General features: G+C 49.4%; 1 protein-coding gene across 1 annotated transcript in view; it reads left to right on the forward strand.

The window, feature by feature from the left end:
* The window catches only part of SIPA1L3 (signal-induced proliferation-associated 1 like 3), a 255414-nt gene that overhangs the window by 133889 nt on the left and 105977 nt on the right, over positions 1 to 15548 (forward strand). Inside the window, 1 exon segment of the mRNA XM_010849306.1 lies at positions 15097 to 15548. Coding sequence (XP_010847608.1) covers positions 15405 to 15548 — 144 coding nt within the window. The 5' untranslated portion in view covers positions 15097 to 15404.

Genomic DNA, 15548 nt, shown 5'->3' on the forward strand with positions numbered 1-15548 from the left:
TCTGACTCCAGAGCAAGAGCCTAATTTCTGCCGTGCAATTACCCAGGAACAGAGGCCAGGTGTTTACTGAATACCCACCATGTTCATGGCTTCATGCCTGCTTTTTAGAGATGACAGTAGTTACGATGGCCATAGAGTCACCCACCTGGGTTCAAGCCCCACCTTTGCCTTTTGCCTCACTGGGTGATCTCAGACAGGTAGCTTGCCACTCTGAGCCTCAGTGTTCCTTTCTGTAAAGTGGGGAGAACAGTAAGGCCCTCCACCTAGGAGGCGGTGTGGATTGAGGAGGGCCAGGTGTGAGGGCAGTGCTTCTTAGCAGGGCCACCATTATTACATGTAGCTTAGGGGACTGGACCTTGGGAGCAGGCCTCCAGCCGGGGCTCCTGGCTCCATAAGAGCCAGATTTGGCTCCCTCTTTTGACAGCTTATACTCGTGTGCAGGGATCCCCCTGAGTGATCTCGGGGCAAACTCTGGAGTAGTGAGCCAGACCGAGATTCAGAACCCTGCTCCTCTGACAGTGGGCAAGTAATGTCCCCTCTCGGAATCTTGCCTTCCCCATTTTGAAGTGGAGGTACTGAGAACACTGCCTCCGAGGGTCGTTAGGAAATTTAAGTTCAGAGTTTTGTGACAAGTGTTCTGCAGGGAGCCTGCACTCTGGATGGGGGAGGGGTGGTTACTGTTGGCAGCTGGGCACCACCCAGGAAATCAGGGCTCAGCTCTGTGTGTCCCTCTCACCATGGGGAGGCTTCCTGGTGTTCCGGGGGGGCTCTACTGCCTACCAACCACCCCCACCGCAGAGCCGTCCTCAGATGAGGACAAGCGGAGCCCGGCCCTCCAGGAGCAGGCTGGAAAGAACAGGGCTTTAACAGATGTTCGTTGATGAGGATTCCCTGGCTCTGTTTAATCAAGATTGTCAAATATTGATTTAATCTCCAGGCCCAGCAGATGTGATCTTAGCAGTGGCAATTAGCTGGGATTAGTTAGCAAGTCGGGCTCCACGCTGACAAGACATCATCTTCCAAAGGCAGCCTGACCTGGCCACAGGGGTGAGCCCTGGGAGAGGGGGACAGACTGGTATTTAACCAGCAGTCCGACCAGCAGCAGCCACGAGAGCAGACTCAGAAGCAGGGTCTTTGAAGCCCCTGTGGGCCCAGCATTGTCCGAAACTGTGATTGTGGGAACACTTGGGGTTCAAGGCAGCAGCCACTGACAGAAAAGCTTCAATATCAAAATAAACACCACAGGGACTTCCCTGGCGGTCCAGTGGCTAAGACTTCACACTCCCAATGCAGGGGGCCCAGTTTTGATCCTTGGTCAGGGAACTAGATCCCACATGCCGTAACTAAGTCCCAGCACAGCCAAATAAATAAATGGACGACCACACCAATGCCTGTGGCGTGACTACTGGATGTACAAGTGGGGTGATCCTTTGAGGGATGTCTGACTCCTGGAAAGGGGCTTGTGCCCCTGATTAAGTCTCCCCAGAAGGGTTTCCCCTTGACCACAGAGGCCCCCAGCCTGGCTCTATCGCTCCTCGAGCCATGGCCGCGGCTCCTGGGTGGGCCTGGCACGTGTGCCCGGACTCCAGGAAGCATCCTTTTTTAATTGTACATTTCAAAGTCTCATTTGAAGTGAGCAGGACTGCACCCAGAATTGGAACAAGATGCTCAATCCACATGTGCTTCAGGGAGGTAGTAACACCCTGAACCGACCCACCCGACCCCCCAGGGACTCGGCAGCGGGTGCCCTCCTGGCTTTGGGACCACTAGGAAGGAGGGGCTTGTTCAAGGTTGGCCAGCCATAAGCTTCTGAGCCCAGAGGAACCAGAGTTCATTCCAAGGCCATGTTTGGTCCTATTTGTTTGCTTGAGATATTATTATCACATAAATGAAAATGGTAATTTTCGTTGTTGTTTAGTCGCTCAGTTGTGTCTGACTCTTTTGTGACCCCATCAACTGCCTGCCAGGCTCCTCTGTCCATGGGATTTCCCAGGCAAGAATGCTGGAATGGGTTGCCATTTCCTCTTCCAGGGGATCTTCCCGACCCAGGAAATCAAACCCACGTCTCCTGCATTGACAGGTGAATTCTTTCCCACTGAGCCACCTGCTAATATTTATATATCACTGTATGCCAGGGTTCTCTCTACATTCATTAGTTCTCTACATTCATTAGTTTATAACATCTCCAAGAGTTATGCCCTATTATTATCTCCATTTTACAGATGGAAAAACTGAGGTATCAGGCATCTAAGTCACCCGCCCAGGGTCTAACTAAGTGGTAGAGGTGGGAATTGAACCTGAGTGGTCTTTCCTTCTAACCACTATGCTACTGCTGTCACATCAGGAAACATCTCTGATATCTGGTAATAAGTAAGAAAAGCAACCATGGAGCTGTTAACTCATATATTTAAAAAAAGATTCATCTCAGGGTATAAGCACTTATTCCAGTTTAAGCATTTTGGGTAAGTGCTGTTTCCATTTCTCTGGGGAATACATGAGCCCCCACATGGGTGCCGCTTCCTTCCCTCAGGGGGTCTAGGGGCAAGCATCCTGTCAGATCACAGAGGAATCTCCACTTGGAAAGATGTGTATTTTTCAGACTCCATGGTGCTAGAGGCGAGGTTGTTGTTGTTCAGCACTCAGTTATGTCTGACTCTGCAACCGCATGGACTTGCAGCATGCCAGGCTTCCCTGTCCACCACCATCTCCTGGAGCTTGTTCAAACTCATGTCCATTGAGTTGGTTATGCCATCCGACCATCTCATCCTCTGTCGTCCCCTTCTCCTCCCCTCAGTCTTTCCAGCATCAGGATCTTTTCCAGTGAGTCAGCTCTTCGCATCAGGTGACCAAAGGCCTGAAGTGGGGACTTGTGCTCAATCCAGGGAGCGGGGTGGCTCTTCCATTCTGACCACATCCATCAGGGTGTTTGTGGTGTGGCTTTCGCTCCACCCATGTTTCCCTTCCCAGGCTCCACTTTTAAAACTGAAAACCTAACCCCAGCCTGAGTCGCCCCTCAAGCTATGCAGTTGTGAGCATTTCCTTATAGACTCTCAGCAAAAGGTCTGGAAGAAGACATGCAAGACCCATTCTTTCTAGGATTTGGATTTGAGACAGAGCCTCATAGGAGTCTTGAAGAGGGCCTTGAACTTGCATGCTTGTAAAAGTTTATAATATACCCAGGGAGAATATTTTGTTTTTTTAAGTTTTCCTTTATCTCCATTCCACTTTACTCCTTAGAAGTAACTGCTTAACAGTTTGACGGATGTCTTCCTAGACACTTTCTTTCATATTTTATAGGATTTATGTACATACACACTCACACTAACAAAATCTGCCCCCCTTTCATTTAAACCTAATGGGCCTAGGGGGACTTCCCTGGTGGTCCAGTGGTGAAGAATCCACCTTCCAGTGCAGGGGATGCAGGTTCAATCCCTGGTCTAAGAAGATCCCACATGCCTCAGGGCAGCTAAGCCCGTGCGCCACAGCTACTGAGCCCGCACGCTGTACAGCCCGTGCACCTCAACTAGAGAGTTTGAGCGCTGCAGCAAAGGTGCAGCATGGCCAAATAAAAAAACAAACAAACCATGCTTTCTAGCTGAGTGACCTAGGCAAGTTACTAAGCCTCTCTGGACTCAGTTGCATTGGCTTTATTTATTTATTTTTAATATTTATTTATTTGGCCGTGCCAGGTCTTAGTCGCAGCACTCAGCATCTTTGATCCTTGTTACAGCATGTGGGATCTAGTTCCCTGACCAGGGATCAAACCCAGCCCTGCATTGGAAGCGAGGAGTCAGCCACTGGACCACCAGGGAGGTCCATGCATTGTCTTTAAATATCTTTAAAGGTCCCTCAGTTAGTTCCTCCCTCACAGGCCAGTCACGAGGATGAAATGGGTACATGTGTGTAAGCATTTCACCTGGGGCACAGTAAGCTCTCCATAAGTAGGAGCCAAGCTCATTCACTTCAGGCCGTGGAGACGATTCCTTTACACGACACAGCGCTCCCTCACTGTTTATCACAGCAGCAGCACCTTCCCTGGAGTAAAGGCAGCCAGACACACTTAACCCATCATCTGCTCCTGGGCACTGGGGCAGTTGCAGCGCTCCCGTATCACAGCAGTGGGGCAGTGTGAGCGCACCTGTGATTGAACCACCTTGAGCCTATCTGTCAAGGTGCATTGGGGTGAACACCTCAGGGAGAAGTTCCTAGAAGGGGAATTGCTGGATTCAAATAAAGCAATGTGAGGACTTCCCTGGTGGTTCAGTGGCTAATGCCCCATGCTTCCAATGCAGGGGGCCTGGGTTCATTCCCTGGTCAGGGAACTAGACCGGAAGTCACATGCTGCAGCCAACTAAATAAGTAAATATTAAAACAAACAAGCAACAACCAATATGCATACCTAAAATTTCAGTGTATAATTCCAATTTTCTTCCTATTCTTTCAGGAGGAAAAGACCATTAACCGATTTATGTCGTTAGAAGCAGGATGAGCCACTTGGGAACTCTGACCTGTTTGAGTGAAATAGTTCTATATGGCTGCCTGTGCCCATGTGGGGGCTGCCCTTAACTCCTAGGTAGGAGCATGGACCCTTCCTGGATGCCTGGGAACATTTAGTTAAAAACACCCATTCACGGGGCTCTTTGAAATTAAATATTAAATTACAGGTTGTCACCATGTGATACTGTGATATAGTAAGAAAAATATTTTGGTCTTCATTCAGGTTCCTGGCACAAGAGCTTCTAAAACTCTTGAGAGATGTGGGTGATACGGTCTTTTTCTTATTCAAGATAAGCTCCTTTCAACCATTACTTGAGTTTATGCTGAAGGGGTGACTCTTGGTGAACCCCTGAATAGCATCAGGGTTGCCAGAGGAACCAATCATGTGCTTAGAGGGTTGGGCCTTTCTGTCCCACCCCCTGACCTCTGGGAAAGGGAGACAGGCTGCAGGTTGAGTTAATCACCAGTGGCCAGTGATCCAATCAACCCCGCCTTCATCACGGAATCTCCATGAAACCCCAAAAAGGAGGGTTCAGAGAGCTTCTAGGTTGATGAGCTCATCCATGCATTGGGAGGGCACCGCACTTCAAACTCCATGGTAACAGAAGCTTCTGCACTTGGGACCTTTCTGGGCTGCATTCTGTGTATCTGACTGTTCATGTGTATCCTTTTTAATAAGCCAGTAATAGTAAATCATACTACTATATATAAAATAGATAACTAATGAGGACTGACTGTATAGCATTGGTGGCCCAGACAGTAAAGAATCTGCCTGCAATGCTGGAGACCTGGGTTCCATCCCTGAGTCGGGAAGATCCCCTAGAGAAGGGAATGGCAACCCGCTCCAGGATTCTTGCCTGGAGAATCCCATGGACAGAGGAGCCTGCTGGGCTGCAGTCCGTGGGGTCACAAAGAGTCGGACACGACTGAGCAACTGACACTATGCCACTGTATAGCCCAGGGAGCTCTAGTCAGCACTCTGCAATAACCTAAATGGGAAAAGAATCTTTAAAAAAAGGAAGTAGTGTTTCCCTGAGTTCTGTGAGCTGTTACCACACATGATGGAGCTTGAGGAAAGGCTCTTGGGAGCCCCTGATTTGTAGCCAAGTCGGACAGAAGTGCAGGGAACCTGGGGACCTGCTTCTTGCTCTTGGGGTCTGAGGTGGGGAGTCTTATCGGAATAAGCCCTTCACCTCTGGGGTCTGTGCTAACTCCAGGTAGTTAGTCTGAGGACTGAGCTAAATTGCAGGACATCCAGTTGAAGAGTTGCTTGGTATGGAAAACCCACACATTTGGTGTCAGAACTGTTGAGAGTATAGAACACATCGCAGTAGTGTATGGCCGTGGTCAAGGCCCTGCTCCTTGTTCTTTGGGCTGATGGAGCAGAGTCTCTGCCGTGATAAGTTTCTAATGAGATTTCTGAGATTCCCATCCATCTCATTTCCTAGGGGAGCTCTAAAGCGGTCCTGCGTTTGCTCAGATTTCCAATAAAGTGAGGAAAGATATAGGAGGAAGAAAACAAACTCCTAATCTGAAATCTGTTGAGCTGTTGCTGACATTCTAGAGCTTTGTCCTTATGAATTGATTCCAAAGATACATGTGTCACTCATGTATTCATACAGCACACCCATGGGACCTGCTGTATCTTTTATTGAGAGTGGAGCAGGGAAGGTATGGGAGCCAGACTGTCGAGGTTTGCATCCCAGCTGCCCCACTTGCCAGCTTGTGACTTGGCCGTGTTACCCTTGCCTCATCTGTAACATGGGCATGCTAGGGTCCCTACTTAATAGGATAATGATAGCACACAAGTTAATACACCCCACGAGGGTAGCTCCACATGTGATCCATCAGAACTCGTAGTATTAGCCTTATTGTTACAAACATCACCACCATATTATCCTTCCCCTCTTCCCAACCCACGTAGCAAGAACACATATGTTAGATTCCAGTCCACCACAGACTTGGGGCTGTTCAAGGCCTGAGGAGAACAAAAGATATTCAGAGTGCACTTGGGACTTCCCTGGTGGTTCAGTGTCTAAGATTCCACCTTCCCAATGCAGAGGGCCCAGGTTCCACCCTGGTCAGGGAACTAGATTCCACGTGCCACAACTAAAACCCAGCACAGCCAAATAAAGAAAATATATTTTTTTTAAATCCAGTGGGCTAACTCTTGTAGGTGAGTGTGTATGCAGCCCAGAGCCCCGAGAGCTCAGCCAGGGGAGGACAGAGGTGAAGCCTGCCTGGATTGTGGAAGAGCTGATGGAAGGAAAGCGTGTGGGCCAGCAACACTGGGGCTGAGGGGTGTGAACTAGGCTCCCTGGAGTGGCAGTCCTCCAAAATACCTCCTCCAGTCATCACCAGTGCGCTTCAGACCAATGCTGCATGTGCTCAGTTGCTCAGTTGTGTCTCTTTTCGACCCCATGTACTGGAGCCCATCGGGCTCCTCTGTCCATGGCCTTTCTGAGGCAAGAATCCTGGGGTGGGTTGCCATTTCCTCCTCCAGAGGATCTTCCAACCCAGGGATTGAACCCGTGTCTCCTGCATTGGCAGGCTGATTCTTTACCATTGAAGCCACCAGGGATACCCTCTTCAGACCAGTAATCACCACCAAAGGTGATCCTCTTGGCAGCATCCAGCCCTGTGGACCCCCTGATCCTCCCCAGACCACATCCCCCTCCAGGCCCTCCTGTGTCACACTTGCCCTCCTGACCCTCGGCCTGAGCCCCCTGGGACTGGTGTGCTCGCTCCCTCTGGCATTTGCGGCCTCTCGAGGCTTGACGTCAGACCCTCCTCTCTTTGCTGTCTCCATTTCTCCCTCTGTCCTCAGCCCTGGCTGCGTATTGGAGTCAGCTGCAGAGCTCTTAAAAGACATTCATGCCTGGGCCCCACCGCCAGCCAGGTGATTCAGACACTCTGAGGAAGGAATGGGAACACCTGTATTTTTACAAAGCTCCCCTGGTGCCTCTAATGGACAGCTGGGGGAGAGAACCATGGCCTCGGACAACTCCTTGTACACGGCCTCTCCCAGCTTTCCTGCCTGGACACGTCAGTCTTGCTCATCAGCCCACCTGGAACACAGCAGGCACCCTCTCTTAGTCCTGACCCCCATCAGAAGGCACCCCCTCACTGAGCCTTCAGGGTAGGACCTCCTCCCATCCTGTCACAGCATTGACTCCTTTATATGACTGACTGCCCTTTGAAGGTCCCTTGTTTTCTGTCTCTGTTTACTCATTCCTCTGGCTTCCTTCTACCGGATGTACATTCTTAAAAGAAGACATGGTCCATTCTCTATCTTCACTTCCTGCAACAGTAGCACATAATAGTAGATGCTTTAAAAAATTTACTGAATAACAGATTTGAAGTGTTTGTGGAATGAATGAGCTATACATGCCTAGTAAATGTTGAATGAGTGAATGTTTTTTAAATTTGTATTTGATACTGGAATATAGTTGATTAACAATGTTATGTTAGTTTCAGGTGTACAGCGAAGTGATTCACTTTTACATAAACATGTATCTATTCTTTTACAAATTTTCCCGTTTAGGTTATTACAGAGTGTTGATCACAGAGTTCCCTGTGCTGTACAGTAGATCCTCATTGGTTATCTGTTTTAAATGCAGCAGTGTGTGCATGTCAGTCCCAAACTCCCCAACTCACTCTGCTCCCCACCCTTTCCCCTTCCTAACCATAACTTCATTTTCTAAGTCTGTGAGTAGGTTTCTGTTTTGTGAATAAGTTCATTTGTATCATGTTTTAGATTCTACTTCTAGGTCTTTGTCTAACATACTTACTTAGTATGATGATCTCCAGTTCATCCATGTTATGGCACTGGCCTTATTTCATTCTTTTTAGTGGCTAAGTAGTATTCCATCTTATATATTAGTGTGTACCACATCCTCTTCATCCATTCTTCTGTCGATGGACATTTAGGTTGTGTCCATGTCTTGGCTATTGTAAACAGCCCTGCAATGAACGTTGGAGTGCATGTATCCTTCTGAACCATGTTTTCGTCCAGGTATATGTCCAGGAGTGGGCTACTGGATCGTATGGTAATTCCGTTTTTAGTTTCTTAAGGAACCTCCATACTGTTCTGCATAGTGGCTGCACCAATTTACATTCTCAACAACAGTGTAAGAGGATTCCCTTTTCTCCACAGTGAGTAAGTTTTTAGTGCGTTAAGAATGTGGTAGATATTTGTTGTGTGAGTGAATGAATGAATAAGTTTTAAGAACCAACTAGTTCTTACTGGTTAAATGAATGACTTGTATATGCCAGAAATGGCTGAATCACCAGTTGTTATATCTGTTTTGTTGTTGTTTCGTCATCTAACTAAAATGTCCAAAGGTAGAATTGGGTTGGCTTCAGGTTCAGGCCTGATGTTGAGACTCACATAGTGACTGTAAGCCCCCAGATTGTCTGAAACCTCAGCCCCTTTCACAAACGGACTTCGCTGGTGGCCCAGATGGTAAAGCATCTGCCTACAACGCGGGAGACCTGGGTTCGATCCCTGGGTCAGGAAGATCCCCTGCAGAAGGAAATAGCAACCCACTCCAGCACTGTTGCCTTGAAAATCCCATGGATGGAGGAACCTGGTAGGCTACAGTCCATGGGGTCACAAAGAGTCAGACACGACTGAGTGACTTCACTTTCTTTCACTTTTCACAAACGATTCTCCCCTCGTGATCACAAGATGGCTGCAATGATTCCATCCTTCACATCCTCTCCTACTTAGGGTAAGAGGAAAAAGCACAGTCTTCAGCCCCGGCACTTCTAGCAAAGCCATCACTGAGTCTGTGGTTCTGATTGGGTCACATGATTTGTTCCTGACCTCGAGAAGAAGCCCTTCTGTAGCCCATTGAATGGAGATTAGAGGAGGCAGGTTCTCAAAGGGAAATCTGGGCTGTTGTTAGAAAAAGAAGTCATGGAGCAAACTACGAATGTCTTAACACTGGAAAGACTTGTGTTTGTCCCTTCTGCTCTGCCCTGTGAGGTTCTGGTAGACATTGTGGCCCTGCAGAGCAGGGCCCTTCAGAGCCAAGCTGGGGCCATGAAGCTAGCCTGTTGGTCTGCTGTTCTAGCCTCCAGGCTTTGGGGACCAGATAAGGAAGTGTCTTCTCAGCTCCAAGTTAGTTCCCAGCATCTCACAAATGACAGTCAGAGAGCCTTTACACAGATATACCATAAGTTGCTTGCTCTTCTAACAGACCCTGATGTTTTCAGGGAACCAGTGTGGCCAGCCCCAGATGTAAGTCCTCCCTGGCCCAAGGGCAATCAGAATGGTCACAGATCTTGCTTCACCAGCTTCTCTGGCAAATGGAGTGGCCATAGTGACCACATTCTGGCCAATGAGACATAAAAGAAAGTCTGTGGAGGTAGGGGCAGTGTTCTGGCAAATGTCCTCATTCCTGATCAGAGCAGATAGGTAAGAAGAATGGTCTTACATCATCTTTTCTTTAGCCCTTGCCAATAGTGCAGCGAGAAGCATGACTATAGCTGCCAGCTTGTGACCATGAGGCCGCAGTCAAAGATGCAAGCCAGCTGCGCACTGCAGGACAGCGGTTGGGGAGAAAGAGAAAAGTGCCTGACATCATTCACCTGGCCCAAGCCTGAAGCCGCCATATCTGGCCTCCTTCTTCCATGAGACGATGAAATGTCTTCATTGCCCAAGACACCATTGGGTGATACCATTACTTGCAGCCAAATGCCCCCCATTGTCACTTGCTTCTCCTTGTGCCACTGCCTGGACCCCGTTTGATCTCCTCTGCCACTCATAGCTGCCTTCTTTGCTCACAGCACTGCGTATTCGTCAGGGTCCTTGGATGCCAGCAGCAGAAGCCTGACTTGACAGTCTTGGGCAGAAGCAGATTTATCAGTGCCTCATAGAATCAAAAGGGGGGAAAAAAAAGAATCAAAAGGGGGCCAGAGGGGCAATCGTAAAAAGCAGGCAGGAGCCAAGCAACCCTGGAAGAAACCCAGGGACTCCTTGGTGGTCCAGGGGCAAGACTCCATGCTCCCAGTGCCAGGGGCCTGGGTGTAAATTCCTGGTCAGGGAACTAGATCCCATATGCTGAACTGAAAGACGCTGCATGCCTCAGTGAAGATCGAAGATCCTTTGTGCCACAACTAAGACTTGGCACAGCCAAGTAAACAAGTACATATTTTTAAAAAAGAAAGAAAGAAAAGAACCCAAGCGTCCCTTGCAAGTCACATGTAGGAAAAGCCAGATCCATATTCCCTGTCACTGCAGGACACCCTCCAGCCTTTCATGCTCTGCTGAGGTCCTGTACCCACCCCCACCCCAACCCAACCCAACCCACCCCCCCATGCACTTCTGTCACTGGGGGAGGGGGAAGAGCTCCTGCCAAAGAGACGAGAAGGAAGGGTGATAATAGCAGGGACCCTGAGCTAGAGGGTATTATCCCCAGTTTACAGATTAAAACTGAGTCGTGGTTTCAGTGACTAGTCCATGGCACAGCAGTGTCTGAACCCAGACAGGCTGGCTCTCATATCGTGAGCATCTCCATCAGGATGATCAGAGGGCTTTTAGGCAGAGGGAGCTCAACAGAGGCAGCTGGAAAGGGACCCATGTGTACTGGTCCCTGAGCCCCAGGGGGGCTGCAGGTATCACACACTCAGTCTGGGAACGTCACGGGGAGATGCAGTGGCACCTGCTCGGGGAGGGATTTGTGCAGAGAGGCTGAGGCCTCGAGAACATCTGTGTGTTTTCACAGAGCAAAGCGAATTGGGGGTTTCTGACTGAGCGGGAACAAAATGCCATCAGCAAAGCCCATCTGTCAGACGTGTTTGCATAAGTAAATCAGGGTTGCTTTGTGGCCACTTTTTTTTTTCCCCAACCAGCCCAAACGGGGCTTCTGAAGACTGAGCCTCTGAACCCTGCCAGGCTGACCCCAGGACACAGGCAAGCTGCTGAGTGCTGCTGGCCTGTACCCCCAGCCTGGCCTGGGACCTGGGGCCTAGCAGAGTATGGGGCTGCCTTCAAGCCCTCATTGCGGGCAAAGCTGAAGACCAGTCACATAAAGTCACAAACCAGCGGCCTCTGCTTGAATCTGGCCCACATGCTGACTCTGTCGGCCTTCCTGGTGATACGTGTTGTAATACTGTTGAGAGGTATTCTGTTGACTAGAAATACATGCAAGTAATCCAAACAGTCGCCAGCAGTGTGCAGGGAAAATTAAGGCTCCTTCCCACCCCTTCTTCAAAAACACAGATCATGGCGATACATGGGCTCCCCAGGTGGCACAGTGGTAAAGAATCCACCTGCCAATGCAGGAGACAGGGGTTCGATTTCTGGGTCAGGAAGATCCCCTGGAGAAGGAAATGCCAACCCACTCTGGTATGCTTGCCTGGGAAATCCCATGGACAGAGGAGCCTGGTGGGCTACAGTCCATGGAGTCACAAAGAGTCAGACATGACTGAGCATGGGGATACACAGTAGCTCACATTCTTTTGGGGAGGGAGACGAGGGATAAATCAGAGAAATATATACTAAGGAAAATACACTAAGGAGGGGAGGGAGGGGACTGGGAGTGGAGGGAAAAGATACCCAATTTCCCTCCCCAGAGGCAATCACCATGAGCGGTTTCTTGAAAATCCTTTTAGAGGTCATCTCTGCATATAAATTTGTTGCTGTGATAACTGCTGATTTTGTTTTTTCAAACTGGGAGATGTTGCATACAGTTCCAGACTTCCAGTTTGTCTTGAAAAACCCCATGATCAGGCATTCACATTCCTGCAAGGCTCAGTTGCAGGAGCTGAGGCCCACCTGCCTCTTCAGAAGACACTTCTGCTGGCCAAGTCACCACAGCTTCACCTGGCCTCCATCTCCCTTAACCAGCCCAGCCCTGGGGACTTTCCACTTTTTTGCCCCTTCTCCACCCACTCCTCTGTGTGCCTCCCTGCAACTTCTTCAGGAATGCTCTCGTGCTGTTGGGGAACCAGGAAGAGGGTCCCCTTTTGCTCCCTACCTCACATCTCTCCCCTCACCTAGTTCTCATTTTCTCAGAGGTTACAGACTCCCCTCAGGAGTCTTCCCAGGTGGAGCAGTGGTAAAGAACCCGCCAGTCAATGCAGGAGACATTAAGAGATGCGGGTTCAATCCTTGGGTTGGGAAGACCCCCTGGAGGAGGGCATGGCAACCCACTCCAGTATTCTTGCCTGGAGAATTCCATGGACAGAGGAGCCTGGCGGACTACAGTCTATGGGGGTCACCAAGAGTCTGACACGACTGGAGCGACTTAGCACACTTAGGCTTTCCTCTCTGTTTTGCTCCATGAATCTGCTTCATGCTTCCCGCTCACTCCCTCTCTGCCAACTAACTCCATACCTCTGGGCAGGAGTTGTGAAATGCTTCCTGCACGTGTGTGTGCATGTGCGCACACACACACACTCATACTCTCACAGGAGGCCTTTGACTTCCTCACTCAGAAAGCATGCACAGTCACCGACCACAGTGGCTGTGTCCAGCTCCACATTCTAAGGGACAGAAAAGTTGCGGTCCCGTTGAGTCAGACGCTGACCCAGCACTCTGCCGCCCTGTAGAGAATCAGTTTGGTTGGCAGGAGGAAAGGGCACAGCTGCTGGGCCAAGCAGCAGGTTTTGCCACAGGCCATGATCCACTTTCCCCTTCCTTCCCCACTGAGGGTTTCATCTTCCAGAAGCTCAAAGTGGAGACAAACGAAAGTGATCCTGCAGAGGACTTTATGTTGCCGGGCAGAAGAAGGATGAATTTCCCTTCCCCAGAGGTCTGCAAGTCAGGATGCATATACACATCAAGTTAGATAGAAGCTCCCTGTTCACTCGTTCGTACACTAAAAGAGTGAATGAGGGTCCCGGACACTGTTCTGGGAACTGGAGCTACATCAGTGAACAACAGAGACACCCCTGCCATTCTGGAACAGATCATTTAGTGGCGGAGATGGTCAGTAAATAGATAATGAGCAAAGTAATTTCAGCTAGTGGTAACTGCCGAGGAAAAAGAAGAAAGAGTGACAGAGAAAGGCCTTGAGGGTGGTTTTGGAAGGCTTCATTAAAGAGTGAATGTCAAGTGAGGGAACCAGCCTGGTGAAAAACCGAGGAAGGATTCCCCACATATCCCGAATGGGGCTGGATGTGTTAGAAGAACAGACAAGAAGACCAGTGTGATGGGATCTTAGGGCTAGGGAGAGGCATCAGAGAGGCTGGCCAGTCCTCTGGGGCTGGTGAGCAAGCAGGAGCAATTTACATTTTATTCTAATAAATTAGAGGCTACTGGGGAGATCTCAGTGAAGTAGTGATGGGAATTGATCTACTGGCTCTCATAGTATCTAACAGTCACGTAGATTTCCAGAGACAGTCCCTTCGCAAAATCCACCAGTGCTCATGGTGATTCCTCCATCTTTTTCACTTCCTTTCTGGTGGGTGAATGGTCAGGTGGACTGGAAAACAGACAACAGGGCAGCCTCTGCATACAGCCACCAGTAGTCAGGACTCAGGGCAGAGGGGGCGCGGGGGAACATGCTTGGACACTACAGAGAATAGCCAGCCAGATCCTGAAAGTGGGAAACTCTCTGAGACGAGTGACCCTATTCCTTCCAGAAGTAAATATCATCAAGATGGGGAGGGGGAGGTGTAGAGTAGCAGAGACCTGAGAAATATAATCTGCCAGAGCAGAGCAAGATATTGTTTGGATCCTGATTTGAGCAAACCACCTCTCAAAAGACACTTCTGAGACGATGCGGGGGGGAATGTAATTCAGTTGGGTTATTACCTGACCTTAAAGAATTCTTATTTATCTAGATGGGTGTGATAAAGGTGAAAGTGAAAAAGTGAAAGTGTTAGTCGCTCAGTCATGTACAACTCTTTTGCAGCCCTATGGACTGTAGCCTGCCAGGCTCCTCTGTCCATGGGATTTCGCAAGCAAGAGTATTGAAGTGAGTAGCCATTCCCTTCTCCAGGGAATCTTCCCGACCCAGGGATCAAACCCAGTTATCCTGCATTGAAGGCAGATTCTTTACCATCTGAGCTACCAGAGAAGCCCCTATGATAAAGGTATCGTGGTTATTTTTTTTGAAGCCCTTATCATCTAGAGATATAAGCTAAAGTATTTATAGGTGACATGGCCTGATGTCTGGGATTTACTCTAAAATATCCTGTCAAAGGGCTTCCCTGGTGGCTCAGTGGTAAAGAATTCACCTGCCAATGCAGGAGACTCAGGTTCAGTCCCTGGGTTGGGAAGATCCTCTGGAAGGAAATGTCAACCCAATCCAGTATTGTTGACTGGGAAATACCATGGACAGAGGAGCCTGACGGGCTACAGTCAGTGGGGTCGCAAAGAATCAGACACAGTTGAGTGAGTAAACAAGAGCAGTCCTGTCAAAAACACCATGGAGGAATGGGGGAACAGATGGAAGGAATTAGAAATAATGGTGTTGAAGCTAGTAGGGTGGCTCATCATGCTCTTCTCTCTGCTTCTGGGTACCTTTGAAAATTTCCATAATAAAAGTTGTTTTTGTTTTTTTTTAATAAGTAAAGTTGAAAAAATAAGTCATTCTGTGGCAGCAGGAACTTCACATCTCACTTCTGTCTTTTCTCCCTTTTCAGCATGGCAGGGAAGGCAGCCCTGCAGCCCACCAGCCTTCACACACAACTGCTGCTCGCTCTACCCCGCTGACCCACTCAGTCTGGAGGCCACAGGACAGCACCTGCCTTGAGAAGTTGTCTAGGCACTGCTGTCCACAGCGATGGTGGAGAATTGGACTCCACAGGCTCACAACCTTCCCATCAGGCTTCAGGGGCCAGCATCCTTCATCCTAGGACTGGTGGCCCTGAACAATGGCTGAGGGCCAGGGGACCCCATAAAGTTAGTCTACAACTTTCAGGGGCCAGCAGCACTCCAGCGCCCGTGGACTATGACCACCTATCGGCCCATCCCCAGTGATGGTGTGGACCTGGCAGCCGGCTGTGGGGCCAGGGCGGCCGATGTCCTGCCCGGGCCGCACACAGGGGACTACGCTCCCTTGGGATTCTGGGTGCAGAACGGCAGCGTGCCCCAA

This window comes from Bison bison, unplaced genomic scaffold (genome assembly GCF_000754665.1).
Source record: "Bison bison bison isolate TAMUID 2011002044 unplaced genomic scaffold, Bison_UMD1.0 scf7180017864280, whole genome shotgun sequence".
Classification (NCBI taxonomy): Eukaryota; Metazoa; Chordata; class Mammalia; order Artiodactyla; family Bovidae; genus Bison; species Bison bison.